General features: G+C 43.9%; 1 protein-coding gene across 3 annotated transcripts in view; it reads right to left on the bottom strand.

Annotated features, from left to right (window-relative positions):
• Positions 1–17704, bottom strand: part of KIRREL3 (kirre like nephrin family adhesion molecule 3) — a 781754-nt gene that overhangs the window by 16761 nt on the left and 747289 nt on the right. For all 3 annotated transcript variants that reach the window (XM_043996444.1, XM_043996445.1, XM_043996443.1), the window contains exons 9-13: positions 16638–16786; positions 14604–14731; positions 13147–13273; positions 4256–4356; positions 1082–1280 (exon numbers count right to left, since the gene is read on the bottom strand). In XM_043996444.1, coding sequence (XP_043852379.1) covers positions 1082–1280; positions 4256–4356; positions 13147–13273; positions 14604–14731; positions 16638–16786 — 704 coding nt within the window. The remainder of the gene's footprint in view (positions 1–1081; positions 1281–4255; positions 4357–13146; positions 13274–14603; positions 14732–16637; positions 16787–17704) is intronic.

Raw genomic sequence — 17704 nt, 5'->3', positions numbered from 1 at the left:
GCAATTAGCTGGGACCGGTTGGCAGAAACTGAACGTGAGTTGTTCCTAAGCATCTCACTTCCTGCCCCATGGCTCCCTAACAGGAGTTCTGGGCATGGTGCTTTTCCTGAGTGCCCAGCTGTGGCCACATCCTTGATTGGCATCCAGAAGAACCCACTCGCTTTGGAGTTTGGGTTCAGCTCTTGGTCAGGGTTCAACTAAAAGCATCTTTGCACTGAGTGGGCATCTCAGAGATCGCACACACCTAATCTGCAGCTATTCCCTGTCCCCATGCCACTGGAGAGCTGACCGTGGCTGCCTCTGTTGCGTTTCTGGTCCTAGAGCTGGGAGTAACTAGACATCTGGGTCATAAATGGGGAGTGAGGACCCTTCATCCTCCCCCTTAAGCTTTGCCTTCCTTCCAGCTTGGTTGCCCTAAACCCACCCGTTTAGTACAAGCCAAGTCTTTTCAGCAGGCATATCTAATTCGGTGTGCTTGTCAAACTTCAGACAGCCCTCACAGAGAAGGGTTCTTTCTTGCCCATTCGCCCAAGGTTGGGCATCCTGTTGGAACTCTCATGGAGATGGGCTACTTTCCCTATTTTCTTTCTTAAAGGCAGATCCAGTGATTCCATCATACCAACACCCACTCTGCCCCCTAGTGGCCATTGTTAGACCCCAGATCACTCCCCTTAAGCATAGGACCAGCCACCATGGCAATGGGGTGTGTGACTGGGAATTTTTGTAAAAACGGGAGAAGGAACTGTAGGCATTCAAGCTGCTACTATTTGGCTGCTGCTTGGCCTGCCTTGAGGAAGTTGATTCAGTCTTGCACAGTGGGCCAATAGTCTTTCTCAAGGACATACATGAAAGTCAAGAAAAGAACTTGAGTCCTGTTATCTTGACATTTGTCATGGGCTGAAGCCTCCATTTTTGCCAAACTGGTCTATCCTCGGAGACCTGTTCTGTCTCTCCACAATACTGGTAGAATTTTGCCTCAGGTGTTCCAGTTTCCCAACAGACTTCCCTATCCAGCCCTGCATCAGGGACCCTGCACCCAGATTCTCTTCTCCCACTTCGCAACTTTCTGAGCAGCGCCCACCTTGTTCCTTGAGCCGTATTATCTCTGTGTCAGAGCCAAAGCTATTCCAGGCTGTGCAGTTATAGATGGTCTGGAAGTCAGCCCGAACGATGTTGCTGATGGTCAGTGTGGAGATGACCCCCTCTTCAGTGCTGACTGTCTCAACTGTATAACGCCCTGAGGTCCCTGACTCAAGGACATTCTCCTTCCAAGACCAGGCCTAGGAAGGGAGGGGAAAAGATCAAGATTAGTCATTCAAGCCATCTTTTTTTTTTTTTTTCCGAGGCAGTGGGGGTTAAGTCACTTGCCCAGGGTCACACAGCTAGTGAGTGTCAAGAGTCTGAGGTCAGATTTGAACTCAGGTCCTCTTGAATCCAGGGCTGGTGCTTTATTCATTGTGCCACCTAGCTGCCCCCCACATCCACGCCATCTTGTTGTTGTTGTTTTTTTTTTTTTTAGTGAGTCAATTGGGGTTAAGTGACTTGCCCAGGGTCACACAGCTAGTAAGTGTTAAGTGTCTGAGGCCAGATTTGAACTCAGGTACTCCTGACTCCAGGGCCGGTGCTCTATCCACTGCGCCACCTAGCTGCTCCCACATCTGTGCCATCTTAAGCAAGAGGGCATCACTCATGCCTTCCACCTCGAGTCCCCAAGTTTCTGAGTTTTTTTATGCACACATATTGGAGTCAAGAGTTTGAGGTAGGGCTACTGTCAGGAGGCATTTGCCCTTGGGGATGTATACTTTTCTAGATTGGGTAGGGAGTAACAGCTTGACATTTGGTCTGTCTGCTTTGGGGAACCTGTTTGACTTCAACAGAAGCACGTACCTACAGGAACAGATCTTACAGATGCATAAACATGGGCATTCAGCATCATATACCTACATATATAGAGACAGAGTCATTCTCATATAAACACACGTACATTCATTCTAGAGAGCTCTATGGATAAATGACATCCTTCAGAGTGTCTTCTGAATAGGACTCTATGTTTGCTTGTGTGGAGAGGTGTTAGTACCTGCGTGTGTCCATTGTATCATAGATCTAGAAACATAAGGGGACCTGTACAACCCCCCTCCCTGTACAAATGGGGAAAACAAAATCAAGAATGGTAAAGTGACTTGCACAAGGTCACACAGGTAAAACCAAGACAGTTTGAATTTGAACTCAGGTCCCCCAATTCAGAAGCCATTATTCTTTCCATCATACCGTGTTTCCTGGGGGTGAATTTATACAGATCTGCCCGTAAAAGATTAGATTTATGAGACAGCATGGAGGTGAGTACTTAGGGATATGGATGAACAGAAAGGTAAATAAGTGCGTAGAAATATGTGTGTGTGTGTAATTCGAAAGTGTAGGAGTGTAGTCATTCCTCGCTTGGATGCTGGTATGTGTTAGAATATGTGTACAGGACAATAGTGAAGTATGTGCAAGAAAAGGCAGGGTGGGTGCTTAACAATATGATTATGCAGGATCATAGAGGGTTATAGCTTGAAAGCACTTTAGTAATCAGCTGATCCAGGTGTTGTTAACATTTTTTGTGTCATGGATCACTGTGGCAGCCTATATGGACATTCTTAGAATGTTATTTTTAAATGCATAAAATAGATAGGATTACAAATGAAACATCATTATATTGAAATACAGTGATCAAAATAGTAAAAAAAAAGTTCATGGAGGACAGGTTAATCCTTCTCCAGCCCAATTCTTTCATTATATGTGTGAGGGAGATGAGGCACAGAGGTTAAATGACTTGTCCAAGGCTGCAAATGAGTGCTAGATTTGACCTGGAACCTGGAGTTTAGTGAACTTTCCATGATACCACTGGCTCTCCCCACATGACAGCAGTTGTTGTATTAGAAGCTATTGATTTAAGGAAACTAGATGATGACAAAACTAGTACCATTCAGTAGTGCTTTGAAGTACTCTGTAGCTATATAAAGACCAAATCACAGCTCCAGATACACATGTGGATTTGTCAACCCTCTGAAATAAGCCTCTGGCCTCTCCCCACCCACGGTAGTCTTTGCCTGTGCTATCCCTTGGTCTCTGTAGCTGTTCCAGCAAAACAGTATTTACGTTCATAAAAAAGTACCTTCACACACATTTCCTGCACTCCTGACAAAGGAACTAGACAAACAAGACTCCAGCAGCCCAGCTCTTGCAGCCTGGATGTTTAATTTGGTGTGGAGAGTATCTATCTACTCATGTTTAGGCCTGCTAAGCTGGTCTGATGTTGGTATATGGCTGTTCTCCATGGACCACATTAACTAAGTTTAAGGAGTCCCAGAACCAGGAGGGACATAGAAGTCTTTAAGTCATAGCAACTCACAGAGATTACCTGCTGATGTGTAAGAGACATTACAATTTGTGTCTGTGAATAGAGGGTTAATATGGTGACAAAACCCATGGTTTCTTATGGTATTGTTACAAATGTTCAAGGTGGGGGGGGCTTAACCATTTAAAAAATGTTATAGACACAGTCTGGTGAAGCTTATCAACCCCCTTTTAGAAAGATGTTTTAGAAAAGGCAGTAAGCTCTTAGAAAGATGTTTTAAATAATGGAAGGAAATACCAATTTCGAGTGAGAGGTTAGTGAAAATAATGATTGTTCCCTCCAATCCAAATGTATATACCACTTGAAATCTATCCATGAAGTCCAGGGACTCCTGGTTAAGGACCCCCATGCTACATTATGGGCAAAAATGAACTTTATGGGTTAGCAAACTACTGATAATAGTTCCCACTTAAAAAAATGCCCTCTAAGGTGGAAAAAACTGACCAGGTCATTAGTACTTTTGGGATCATCTGTCTCATTTTAGCTTAACAACAATCTTCTGAAATATCAGGCAGGTTTATGGCTAGCTTGTGGATGAGGAAGCTCGGGTTGAGAGACCTTATTTGACATGTCCAATGTCACACAACTAGTTAGGAGCAAATCTTGGGGCAGATCTTTATAGACTATAAGCTCCTTAAGGGTAGGGGCTATTCTATTTTTGCCTTTGAATCTATGCCTGGGGCCTGGCTCATAGTAGTTACTTGACAGATGTGTGTGGATTGAATGATTCTCACTTCTGGTCCAGTCCCTTTCCCCAGTCCTCACTTTGTGTGTCTGTGTTTCAGTCTGGCCCTCTCTTCTATATTGTGGCACAGGCCAGAGAGAAGCGACTGTTATCAGGCGGCTAAGTTTACTCACGATTCGGTCTGGTGGAGGGGTGCTCCGGATAAAGCATTTGATTTGCCCTTTCTCGCCATGCAAGGCATGCTGGGTCTGGGTGCTAGAGATGATGGGTGGCCCTGTGGGGAAAGATCCCCACACATATTAGGGAGAACGCCTCCAGTTTCTTCCCTTCTTCATACCCACTTCCTGGGGCCCGACTGACCACAAACTCTCAGGAATGCAGTCTTCTGGGACATAGAGATGAGCACCTGGCAGCAGGGGTTGGGGAAGAGAAGGAAGCCCATGCTGCTCTTATTTGTCTGGGTCTCTGAGGAGCGCCTATGCCTCTCTAAAATGGTTCTGAAGCTTAGAGTCTAGGAGCACTGAGAGATTAAGTCCAGGCTTGTGTAGCCAGGCCGGCGTGTGTCAAAGGCAGGATCTGAACCCAAGTCATCCCGACTCTGAGGACTGTTTTCTATTCACTGTGGTCACAGTGCACTCTTAAAATGCTACCATTGTCACTCATATTTCCTCTGATGTGGTCCAGCCCCTGCAACTAATGCCATTCTAAAGATAGCCAGCAGGGGGAGATCTTGCCTAACACAAACAGCATCATCTCTCTGGAAATGGCTGGTCAGAAGAGGGTGAATCCGCTAAGGTGATCTGCCAGATCACCCTGACAACTTGGACCTGTGGAGGTATTGGGGCATTTGGGCTTCCAACTCCACCCAAATGGTCCCATATAGATAATCATAATAGTTCACATTCATCTATTGCTTTAAATAAAAAACAAAAACAAAAACAACATCCTCCCTGAGTAACAACTTTGTGAGGTAGTGGCAGCATTATTTCCATTTTTTTTTTTTTTTGCGGGGCAATGAGGGTTAAGTGACTTGCCCAGGGTCACACAGCTAGTAAGTGTCAAGTGTCTGAGGCGGGATTTGAACTCAGCTACTCCTGAATCCAAGGCCATTGCTTTATCCACTGTGCCACCTAGCTGCCCCCCATTATTTCCATTTTTACGGAAGAGGACAGGGAGGCTTAGATACAGGTAAAAGTGAATTGCCCAGGCAAATAACAAGAGAGTGGTAGAGTCAGGACTTGAACCTGGGTCTTCTGAATGTGCTCTTTCCTCTACATACAATGTTGCTCCTGAATGTTAAGAATTTGTAATTATTATTTAAATTTTTTTCATAAAAGTATTTTATTATTTTACAGTTACATGTAGAGATAGTTTTCAACATTTGTTTTTATGATCTCTAGTTTCAAATTTTTCTTCCTCCCTCCCCTCCCTCCCCCCTTCCCAAGACAGCAAGCAATTTGGTATAGATTTATATGTACAATCACAAGAATTTGTAATTATTTAAGTAGTAGCTAACATTTATATATCACTTTAAGGTTTGCAAAGTGTTTCACAAATATTATCTCATTTTATCCTCACAGCAACTCTGGGAAGTAGGTGCTATTATTATCTCCATATTTACAGATGAGCAAACTGAGGCAAACAGAGGTTAGGTTACTTGTCCAGGGCTATACAAATAGTGTCTGAGGCCATACTTGAATTCAGCACTTCCTGTCGCCAAGTCCAGTACTCTATGCACTGTGCTACCTAGCTGCTTCAAGTATAGGCAATGGAATATGATTCTACAACCACCTTTTGCCTTATCCCACCCAACTCTAGCCCCTGAAATCACTCTAGTTTTCTTACCTGCTCTGTGGCATCTGTTTTCTACAGAAAATCAATATAAGGAGTGCTTGAAAAGGCCACCCAGTCAACAGTTTTTCCTGTCAGAGAGTTCTTCCTTAGAGCTTATCTAAGTCTTTCGTGTTGCAGGGTGAAACTATTACTTCCAATTCTGACTGCAGTAGTGACAGAGAGGAGCAGTTGTGATGGTTCTCTAATAGCCTTTGAAAACCTGAAGATGTTTATTGCCCAGATATCTCTCATTATTGGATGTCATTTAGGCATTTTGTACACTGACTAATGAGTAATTCATTTTGGCTGTATAATGAGTTTCCAACTAATGAATACCTGATATCCAAGTGTAACTAATTAAAAAAAGGGTTGCCCTAGTTGGGGTTTGCCTCCTTGTTGGAGTGACCACAGGATTTCCCCTTTGCTGAAATGTTATTACTATTGCCTTTGGAACCATTGCTTCTCAGCCACTGTAGCCTCGGGATTTCTCTCCCCTGTTGGGACCCTTTCCTAAATGTTTGGGACTCACAGGACACATTCTGTGGATGTTGTGGCCAGGGCAAGACTCCATTGCTTGGAGTCCTAAGTTGGACCTTGGAATGAACTTTCCCACAGGAGCAAAGTTATAAATAGGGATTAGGTTCTAAGGTATCTCTGATACTTTATGGATCAAAGAGGTTTTTGTGAGCTAGTCTGGGAACCTAACCACTATTGATTGCTGTTATATAGATGGTGTCCTAGGCAAATATATTACAAGTTCTCCTAAACTTACTTACAGACTTTTGGAACACAATTCTTTGGCAAATTGGGTACTTCCTGTGCAGGTAATAATGCCATACACAGATGCCAGGGTTGGCTGATCCCACTTGGTGAATGGAGGTGACTCCCAAGACTGCTTCCTTATGAAACAGAGGACACACAAGCCTACCTAAGGAGAAGCTGGGTCATCCACTAGTACCTAGGACAGTGCCTGACACAAAGGAAAGGGTTAAATGTATATTGAATTTAGTCAAGGTGCTCTTGATTGGGAAAACAATCAGAAGCTTTCAGTCTTAAGGGGGAAAGGGATAGACAGGTCTGAGTGGACCATGTTTTAGAGCTAGATGGGATTTGAGGGTGGAAAGGAATCATGGAAACTCAGAGTTGGAAGCAACCTCAAAGACCAGGGAATCCAGCTTGCACCTGGACAAAATTCACCTTTTGCTTGAAGACCTTTTGTCAGGGGGATCTCATGACCTCTGAAGGCAGGTCAGTCTACTTTTGGATGGTTCAAATTGCCAAGGAGGTTTTTTTTTTTTAACAGAGTTAGGGGCTGCACCTGCCATTTCACTGGCATTGGGAACTTCCACATGAGGAAACACCCTCCACCAAAGCAGGTCAGCACATTTTATGCAACTTATAGTATTAGAGAGTTGCTTCAAGCTAAATGACTTAGCCAGGGTCACATGACAAGGATGTGTCAGAGGTGAGACTTGAACCTGGGTCTTCCTGGCTATAAGGCTCTATCTACTATGGTATGCTGCCTCTTAAGCTTGTTGGCTTATTTTCATCTTCTATTTATTGCTCCTAGTTTTGCCCACTGGGGCCAAGTAGAATAAGTCTATCCTTCTTCAATCAGTAAATCAATCAACATTTATTAAGCACCTGCTCTTTACCAGGCACTGTGTTAAGTGCTGCATAAAAAAGAGGCAAAAGACAGTCCCTGACTTCAAGGAGCTTACACATGCAAACAAATATATATGGAGCAAGCTATATGAAGGATAAATAGCGAATAATGAACAGAGGGAAGGCACTAGACTTAAAGAGGAGTTGGAGAAGGCTTCTTGTAGAAGGTGAATTTTAGTTGAGACTTATAGGATGCCAGGAAGGTCAGCAGTCAGAGTGGAGATGGGAGAGTATTCCAGGCATGGGAGACAGAGAGAATGCCTGGAGCCAAGAGATGGAGTGCCTTGTTCATGGAACAGACAGGAGGCCAGTGTCACTGGATCAAAGAGTATGTGGCAAGGAATGAGGTATAAGAAGACTGGAAAGGTAAGAGGGGGTTATGGTATGAAGAGCTTTGAATGCCAAACAGATCATTTTGTATTTGCTCTACTTCCACATGACAGCCATTATTAGGATCTTAGGCATCATCTAGTCAAATTCCCTTATTTCTCAGATGGGAAAACTGAAGCCCAGAGAGGCTACATGGTCTTCTGACTCCCAAATCAATATTCTTTCTGCCATACCATGATGCCTTTGTCTGGGAGGAGGTGGGGATGTGGTATGTCTTGGGTCTCAGGAGAGCAATGCATTTGCTGAGAGAGAGGTTAGAACAGAGATGGGAGAGAGAAGAGAAATGGGATGGGAATTAAGATATCAGAAAGTGCCAGTTGGTCCTGGGTACAAGTGACCACCAGGGAATAGAAGAGTTCCTATATTGGGTTCCTGATTCCCCCTTTTAATTCTACCTCCAGTTTCACCTAGAATAGAAAACTAGAATCACTGAGGCCTTTGCAGTATGGACATGGTCTATGTGGTACTCCATGGGAATTTTGTGCCAAGGTAGTGGCTGGGAGTCTTCTCTGAATGCTTCTATAGTATTCATGAGGGGGGAGATGGGAGTTCATTTCTCATAAAATAAAGCAAAGAAGGCTGGGATGAAGGGTGCAGAGAATAGTAAATTACATTGGGAACAAAACAAAAATCGCTGCAAACATAATTGTTGTTTATTAGCCCCTTTAATTAAAACAGATTTGCATTTCTATGAGCAGCTCGCAGCTAAGGGGAAAAAATACTAGGGCGTTTATGATGGAGACTGACTGCAGGATAGAAGTGAGGTGGAGAGGAAGGAGAAAAGTGAAGTTCTCATTAAGTGTGGGGCTGAGGAGGGATCTCTGAGCTCTAAGAGTCTCCCAGGCCAGAAAGGCTGAGGTTTTGTCTTTCTAACCAGCAAGCCAGGAAACTGGACGGCTCCTGTCCATGGTACTGACGGTCACTGGCTTACTGACTTTCATTTAAGTCCCAACTAAAATCTCATCTTTTACAGGAAGCCTTTCCCAATCTATCGTAATTCTAGTGGCTTCCCTCTGTTAATTATTTCATATTTATTTCTTGCTTTGTATATATTTATTTTCATATTGTCTCCTTCAAAAAGATTGCAAAGTCCTTGAGAGCAGGAACTTTTGCCTCGTCTATCTCCAGCACTTAGCACAATGCCTGGCACATACTAAGCACTTAATAAATGGTGATTGGTAAGTTGATTAATTAATGGTACTCTAACTCATAAACTCTCCCCCCAAACCTCCTTCCACTAGGGCCAGGGATTCTCAGTAGCTGTAAGAGCTAGCAGACAAGTGAATGTATTTTGCCCACTGGGCAGAGGGACTGAAGGGAAATCAGGAAGGAAGTCAGAATTAGAAAGTAGGATATGTCTGCCTCCCATGGAGACTAGGTTTCATGGTTGGCAGGTAGGCTAAGCCTAGATCACTACTGACTCAGATTTTTGAGATGAATCAGGTGAGACCTTAATATGCTCTGAGATGGAAGCTGAGGTATCTGGGACTAACGTCTGTGAGTTGGGAGTTTCAGCCTGGAGGACAGTAAGCGTAGGACTGAGTGCTGCTTCTAGACCCAACTATAACTGAAACCAGGGGAATTTAATGGACTGGGAGCTCAGTGAGTCTACAATGAATATGTTTGCACACCTGTTTCATTTCACACAGTGGCATCAGCAGCCATCCTCTCCCTCCCTCACCTCCAAACCAGGATTCTGTTTTGGTGGAAGGCTTAGTCTGATGTTGATATTTAGACTCAATAGCTCCCTAGGCCCCTCTCCAATGGGCCAAGCTCTATTTAATGCTCATCCATTCTCCAGACAACAACAAGGAAAATGTAGCTCCTTAGCCCAGGCCACTGGCTAGAAAGGGTCTTGTCACTCATCTCCTAGCACTGGGTAAGTCAATTCTTACCACACATTAATAAATGGTTTTTAATACCCTTATCATGATGGTTCAGCACCTTGGCTGGCCTTTTTACTTAGTAGGTTTCCCTTTTCTTCTGCCAAGTTGGTTGTGGAATTGGAATAGTAGCTATGCTGTTGGGCTCCTGGGATCTTTCTGCACAGGTGGAAAAGAGGGACTTTCCAAAGTATGGCCATTAGGCAGAGTATCCAGGAGAGTGAGTGAATCTCCTTTACCCAATGGGGCTGCCATCTTGGGAAGTTCTCTTAGGAGCAAACTCTGTTGCTTGAACTCTTAAAGGGATATTTGTAATATTGATCTTCCACTCCCTTTCTCAAATTCTTTAAAAAATTTACTGGATCTATGATTTCATTGGTGTAAAGAACTCTCCAGGAGGAAAGCTCTAACAACGCAAATCAACACTCAGAATTATAGAAACATGTCTGAGAGTACTGAGAAATTAAGTGAACTTGACTCTGGTCACACAGCCAGCTTGTGTCAGAGGCTGAATTTGAAGCTAGTCTTCTTAACTATGGAGCTGGCTTGCTATACAGTCTACTATTTTGCCTCTCTCCCAAGTCCTGTCCACATGAAGTGCTCCTGATGTATTTCCTCAGAGGAGGTTTTTTTTCTTTTTCTTGTTGTCCAATAATCCAGGTTAATGGACTTAACGAAGGGGTATCTGGGACTAACGTCTGTGAGTTGGGAGTTTCAGCCTGAAGGACAGTAAGCGTAGGACTGAGTGCTGCTTCTAGACCCAACTATAACTGAAACCAGGGGAATTTAATGGACTGGGAGCTCAGTGAGTCTACAATGAATATGTTTGCACACCATTCCCCCTTCCTCAAATCTAATTTGATTTTAGGCAGCATTAACAGAAGTAGAGTGTTCAGGTCAAGAGACAAGAGAGTGCTGTTACATTCTATTTTGGTCAGAACACACACCAGAGAAGGACAATTGAGAAGAATCTGGAGCCTAGGATGGTGAAGAGACTGGAAGTTGTCCTGTGAGAGCTGTTTGATGGAACTGCAACTAGAGACATGGAAACTGTTTTCATGTACTTGGAGGATTATCATATGAAAAGAGGGATTAGATTTATTTTTCTAGGTTCCAAAGGGGAAAATTAAGGTCTGTCTGTATGTCTGTTTCTCTTTCCCTCCATCTCTCCCATCTATTTATCCTATCAATCTATTTATCCCATCTCTCCATCCATCCATCTCTCCATCCGTCTGTCTATCTATCAATCTACCCTCATCTTCCTCCTCATCTATGTCTCTCTCAATGGATGAAAATTATAGGGAAGCAAAAGTCAGATGATATGGAAGAACTTTTTTAAAACTCAGCATGGCACAGTCTGATAGTTCTGCAACACTGGTGGTATTCAAGCAAAAACTAGGTGATCACTTGTCAAGGATGTTGTGAAGGGAATTCAGCCATTGGGATAGGAGTTAGATTCTATGAACCCTGAGGACCCTTCTGTAGCAGATGGTCCATGATTCTATAGCCAGCAGTGCCTGAATGGGACTGGCTGTACCGAGCTCAGGACCACTTTCTTTTCCCTAGAGGTGGCAGCAGGGTGATGGCTGAGCAAAGTGTCAGACAGCTTACGGGCAGGAAAAGACTCTAGCCTCTGTTGCCATGGATATAAACGGAGGCGCGATCAGATGCTGTTATTTTTAGCCCCGCAGTGACAGTTTATTGGTGGCATCCTGGGGACACTAGAAAAGGCAAGAGGGCTGCAAGCTTTTGGACCCTGACTGAGACAGGATCTAGGCCCAGATAGACCTGCTCCTTAAGACTCCAAGGTTTGGGGCAGAATAATCATAGGGCACTCACTATGGGACATTCTATGACTCTGAATCACTGAGTGATGCAGCTGGCTGGTTGAACAGACCCACAGTACTTCAGGAAGAGCCTGTATCCAAGGTGACTGAGGAGAGGGCAGCTGCCAGTGGACAGTGTCCAGTGACTGCTACAGAGCCTTGTGTCAGGACAGCGGGGGCCTGGGAAGATGGACCGTCTCTGTGCTATTTCTGGGGGTCAGCCCAATGCTTCTGTCCCATGACACCAAGCAGAAACAGGATGCAGTGGGAAATATCAGGCATGGACTGGGGACAATGTGAGGGAGCTCTTAGGAGAAGCAAGGGGACGATAACAACAAGAGCAATAACAATTAGAATTAATAATGCTTGGGGATTTTTCAAAGAGCTTTCCTCATGACTCTCAGAGGTGGGTACTATAAAGCATTATTATCTCCACTTTATAGATGAGGAAACTGAGGTTAGGAGAGATCAAATGAGATCATTGATATAAAAAGCTTTGCAAACAAAGTGCTATATAAGTGCTAGCCATTAGCTATTATTACTATGAAGTTATTTGCTCAAGATCAGTTCTCCTGACTCCAGGGATATGTTATACAGTGTCTAAGACTATATGGGTGCCTCCCACTCATCCTGCTATTGGTTTTTGACCACTCTCAGAGGTCATGCCCCAGAGGTTTTAGCCTTTTTATCTCTGGAACTTCTGTACTGTCCTCCTTTCCCCTCCTGATTTGAGTCTTTCCTCAATATAGTCTATCCTCCATTCAGATGCTCAAGTGGTTTTCCTGAAGCAGGTCTGATCATTCCCTCCCTCCTTCCCTGCCTAATAAATTTTAATGGCTTCCTATCACCTTCAGGATCAAATATAAATCTCTCTGTTTGCCTTGTAGGGACCCTCCACAACTTGGTCCTTTCTTATCCTTCCAGTTTTCTTACATTTTAGTTATAGATTGTAAACTTTTGAGGGTAGGAACTGTTTTTGTCTTTTTTTATATACCTACTACTTTGCACAGTGCCTGGCACATAGTAGGCACTGAAAATGTTTATTGATTGATTGATTTTACTCTCCTCTACCTATTCTGTGGTCTGGTGACACTGGTTTGCTTGCCACTCCTTACATATGATTCTTCATCTCCTGATTCCAAGCCTTTTCTGTGGCTGTCCCCTTATGCCTGGAATTCTCTCTTCCCACCTACCTCCTGCCCCAACTCAAATATCATCTTCTTCAAGGGTTTTTTGGGAGAGTCATCATTTAGGACAGTGCTTGGTATAAAGCAAGCACTTAACAAATGGTTTTGCATTCATTCATTCATTCTACTAATGTCATTTAGGGAGAAAAGTGGGACTTGTATTGAGAGGGTAGGACTTCATGGACCTTCTGCAAACCCCAATGTGGGCCAAATATGGTCTTATAGATTCTATTTCCCTCCTTGCTACCACCCCTCCAGGAAAATGGGCCTGGGATGTTACCATTGACAGTCAGTGAGACCTCTCTCTCCCCGGCGCCCACTCGGGGAACAACAGCTCGGCACACATATTTGCCTGCATCCTCTTGTCGGACAGTTTTCAGAGTCAGGGTGTTTTCATTGCTCAAGACCTGGGAGAGGATAGAGAAGGTCAGATACCAGGAGCAGGGAAAAAGCCACTCTGCCCCCTGGCACCCCCTAGGGATGCTGGAGAAGACACAGTCTGACGGAAACAGAAAAGGTCAAGTGGTTTCACTTTATTTCAGAAAATCTAGCCTCAGTTTTCTAAAAAAAAAAAAAACCACCCAAAACAAACCAATCAAAGAAAAATGTGATGTCTGGGATCTGTGCAGGAGAAAGTGATTCCATCAGTGGTAGGTTTCATGGGATGTAGAGCAGGAAGGGAGTTTAGAAATAATCTAAACCAACTCCCTTATTTTATGGATGAGGAAACTGAAACCCAGGGAGATTCAATGAGTTGGCCAAAGTTACTAAGTAGCAGAGCTGAGATTTGAATCTTTTCTCCCTAATTCCAAATCAGGAGTTCCATATATAGTTATGGCTCTGTGTGCAGGTGCACTTGTGTGTGCATATACGTACGTACCTGTGTGTGTGTGTGTGTGTGTGTGGTGATAGTGGGGGTGGGATATAGTCTCCTAGATTGGGTTTAGTTACAAATTGAGAGGTCATGGGGTTATGGGTCCTCTCCATGGCTGTGTTCTGGCTTTTCCTTGCAATTATCCCTCCTCATTTGGGAATCAGCTGTTGACCTACTTGGAATTTGTTTTCCCTGCTGCACACCCCACTCCCAGTTCTTTTCCCTTCTTTTAGCCTCTGGATTTTTGCCATTCTTTCCCTTGGATTTTTTTTTTTTTGGTGGGGCAATGAGGATTAAGTGACTTGCCCAGGGTCACACAGCTAGTAAGTGTCAAGTGTCTGAGGCCGGATTTGAACTCAGGTACTCCTGAATCCAGGACCAGTGCTTTTTTCACTGTGCCACCTAGCTGCCCCTCACTTGGACTTTCAAAGGACAGGTCAGTTTATTCACATATTATTTATTACCCTTCCCAGGGGCATTTACTTTTTAAAAGAAGCCAGAAGGGAGAGTGTAATGCTCAACCCAATGGAATGGTTGTGAATGGTGGGGATCTCAGGCACTCTGGTGTCCTGGTAGGGAAGATCTTCTGGGAGATGGAAGTGCTTTCCTAGTGATCCCTAAAATCATAATAGATTCACTTACAATGTGTACCTACACCTCAGTTACTTGGGGTTCCATCTACCATTTATTGGATCCTTTTTCCTTTGAATGATGGCGTTCCCCCCTCCCCCCAAACTAAATTTCTGGATAGCACAGTGTCATCCAGTTTGAGAACAGGAAAGACAGCAGCTCCCAGAGTGGGTCCAGCAGGAAGGAGTCCCTGAGGACAGTGGTGCCTAGTCTTCCAAGGGCTAGATACCTACCACCCCAGAGCCACGTTTCATCCACACGATAGTTAGTGATGGGTTCCCTGTCCAGGCACAATTGAAGACAGCATCAGAGCCCAGGTCCACCAGCAGTGACTGTGGCTCGGAGGTCATTCGAGGGCCAACTGTGTGCAGGGAAAGAGAAGAGGAGATGGGTCTGTTAGACTTTAACCCAAGGGATGAAGCTTTAGTTATGGAACTTCAGGCATTTGATATAAGGAACTGGGGAAGTATTTGGAGAGGAGCTGGAGTGGCTTTCCCATAGCCCTGACATCACACCCCTTATGGTGGCTGTTGTCTGCTCTGTCTATTTGGAATGATGATGGTCTTGGGGTAAAAAAAGAACCAAGTTGAATCTGTCCCACTTCCTCTCTTCTGCCATCTCCCCAGCTTTCTCTGCCAATGCCTCACGAAAGGAGATCAGTATATCTGGCACAGTCTATGCTCAGGGTAAGGGTAGAGCTGATGTAGGGCTGACCCAAGACAAAATGGAGTAGATAGGTACATTTTCACCGGAGCCTCTTGGAGACAATGCTTTAGTTCAAAAAGCCACTCCACGAAGCCTCCCCTGATTTCCCTAGCTAGGACTTGTTACATGCAGCCTCATATGACAATCACCTTACCTGTCTTAGACTCCCCACATCCCCTCCCTCATCACCTTAAGATTGTAAGTTTTATGAACCTGGTGGATACAACTTATTTTATTTTTGTATTCCCAACACAGAGCATAAAGGTTTTCTGGGAGCAGGTCTTTAATAAATGTTTGCTGAATTGTATTGAAATGGAGGCAGTTTGAGGTCTTAATTTGGTGGGGGTGATCTCTTCAAACCCAGAAGGCTTCATGCACTCCTTAAAAAATCTCTCTATAGTGTAAGGCTCTGGATCCATTCAGATAAAGGATATTATTCCTAAACATTTTTTCAGTAATCTAAGTGTGACTTGTTCCTTAAATTACACCCAATATCATAATGTCACAGGGAAATAGGTGGTGGGGATTTTTAGGTATACCTCTTTAAAGAATTACAACTCTCTCTCTCTCTCTCTCTCTCTCTCTCTCTCTCTCTCTGCAGGGCAATGCGGATTAAGTGACTTGTCCAGGGTTACACAGCTAGTAAGTGTCAAGTGTAAGAATTACAACTCTCACACAATCTAATTAGAACAAACCAGTCTTTTATTTGGGTGCTGGAGAAAGGGACCAAGAGGGAAGTCAAAGATTTTGCCTTGAGGAGAGGAGATGGCTTAGAGACATCTTTCTTCTCCAATGGAAGAAAGGGCAAAGCTTTTATAGAGGACAGATGAGGTGACCACCTGACAAAAGAAAGTTCTTTTTGTGGGTGGGGAAAGCTTGAAAGAGTGGTGGGATGGGAGATGCTTGAATGAGGGGTAATGGTCCTGACTTATGGAGCTATCTTTGTCCTGGGTGCCACTTATCTCCCCCTACTTCTTAGGTGTGTCCATCCTTCAGTTTAGCTTCTAGAGGAGAAAACCTCTGAGTTAGGCCAGCCTCATATCTATCATCTATCTATCTATCTATCTATCTATCTATCTATCTATCTATCTATCTATCTATCTATCTATCTATCTATCTATCTATCCATTTATTTATTTAAAGTTTTGAGTACCAAATTCTATCCCTCTCTCCCTCCCTTCCCTCTCCCCTCCATGAGGTGGCAAGCAATCAGATATAGGTTGTACATGTACAATTATGTAAAACATTACCATATTAGCAATTTATTTATCTCACTATCCATCTATTTATTTATTTATTCAATCATTTATTTATTTATTTGTTTATTTGAAGTTAAAGTTTTTGTTTGTTTGTTTTGTGGGGCAATGAGGATTAAGTGACTTTCCCAGGGTCACACAGCTAGTAAGTGTCAAGTGTCTGAATCAGGATTTGAATTCAGGTCCTCCTGAATCCAGGACCAGTGCTTTATCCACTGTGGGCGGCTAGCTGCCCCAAGGCCAGACTTATATCAATAAGATATGGGAACATCCTCAAGTAATTCCCCTTCCTCCAGGGATACTCACAGTAGACATCCACCGTGCGGCTGATGTTGGTGCTGCCCAGTGCATTGGTGACTTCACAGGAGACTGGCTCGAAGAAGAATGTGTGGTCCACAGTGGTCTCATAGGAATCCTCCGATCCTTCTTTGATCACTTGGCCCTTCTTGGCCCACCTGAAACACAAGGTCCCCCCCCCCCCGCCCCCAACATGGTCAAGCTCTCTAGTCAGCAAGGCCCATTCAGGAGGAAGGGTAAGGGGGAAAGGTTAAGGGGAGGGAAAAGTAGAGGATGAAGTTCTTTTTCTTAGGATCTCAAAGCACTGTGTCCCTAAGAAATATAGAGGGAGTAGGGACTCATTTTCCCACAGGAAAACTGAAACATGGAAAAGAAGCTGCTCTCAACTCTCCCTTGAGATCAAATTTCTGAGTAGGAGTTAAGTAATCTTTGGGCCTGGGAGGAGAATTGAGCCATTTCCTATTCAATCAGCATGTGTGAAAAAGGACTTGACCCCAGCTCTTCTTGACTTCAAGGCCTGTTCCAAATCCATTAAGGCAAGCTGCCTCCAATATCATGTTTATTTTATAGGTGCTTCTTTGAGAAACAGCATGGCATGATGGAGAGTGAGTTGGTGCTGAAGCCAGAAATAAATCTGGCTTCAGGTCTCACTTCTGAGCAGGTCCAATCTCTCAGTGTTTGAGGAAACTCCCTAAGACTCTTAAGTTACAGAGGAGGGGTAAGGAATTTCTTTTACTGAAGAAACCTCCTGTCCACCCCTAAGCTTATTTGCGTAGAGGTTGCTGCTTCCTTAGTAGAAAGCAATCTCTTGGAAGGGGGACTGTGTGGTTTTTGGTCTTTGTATTCCCAATGTAGTATAATGCCTGATACTAAATGGGTGTTTCAAATGGAATTGAATTCTTTGCTGGAAGTCAGTAGATCCCCGCCTACTTACCTTGATAATGAATCAAGAAGAGGCACGTCTGAATTTGGCCTCAGACCATTACTAGCTGTGAGACCCTGGACTTAAACTCTAAAACTGACTACTTAGCCTCTGTTTGCCTCAGTTTCTTCAACTGTAAAATTAGGGTAGTAAT

The sequence above is a fragment of the Dromiciops gliroides genome, chromosome 3 (assembly GCF_019393635.1).
Source record: "Dromiciops gliroides isolate mDroGli1 chromosome 3, mDroGli1.pri, whole genome shotgun sequence".
Lineage (NCBI taxonomy): Eukaryota > Metazoa > Chordata > Mammalia > Microbiotheria > Microbiotheriidae > Dromiciops > Dromiciops gliroides.
The sequence above is the reverse complement of the archived record's forward strand: the minus strand, read 5'-3'. Positions and strand labels throughout refer to the sequence as shown.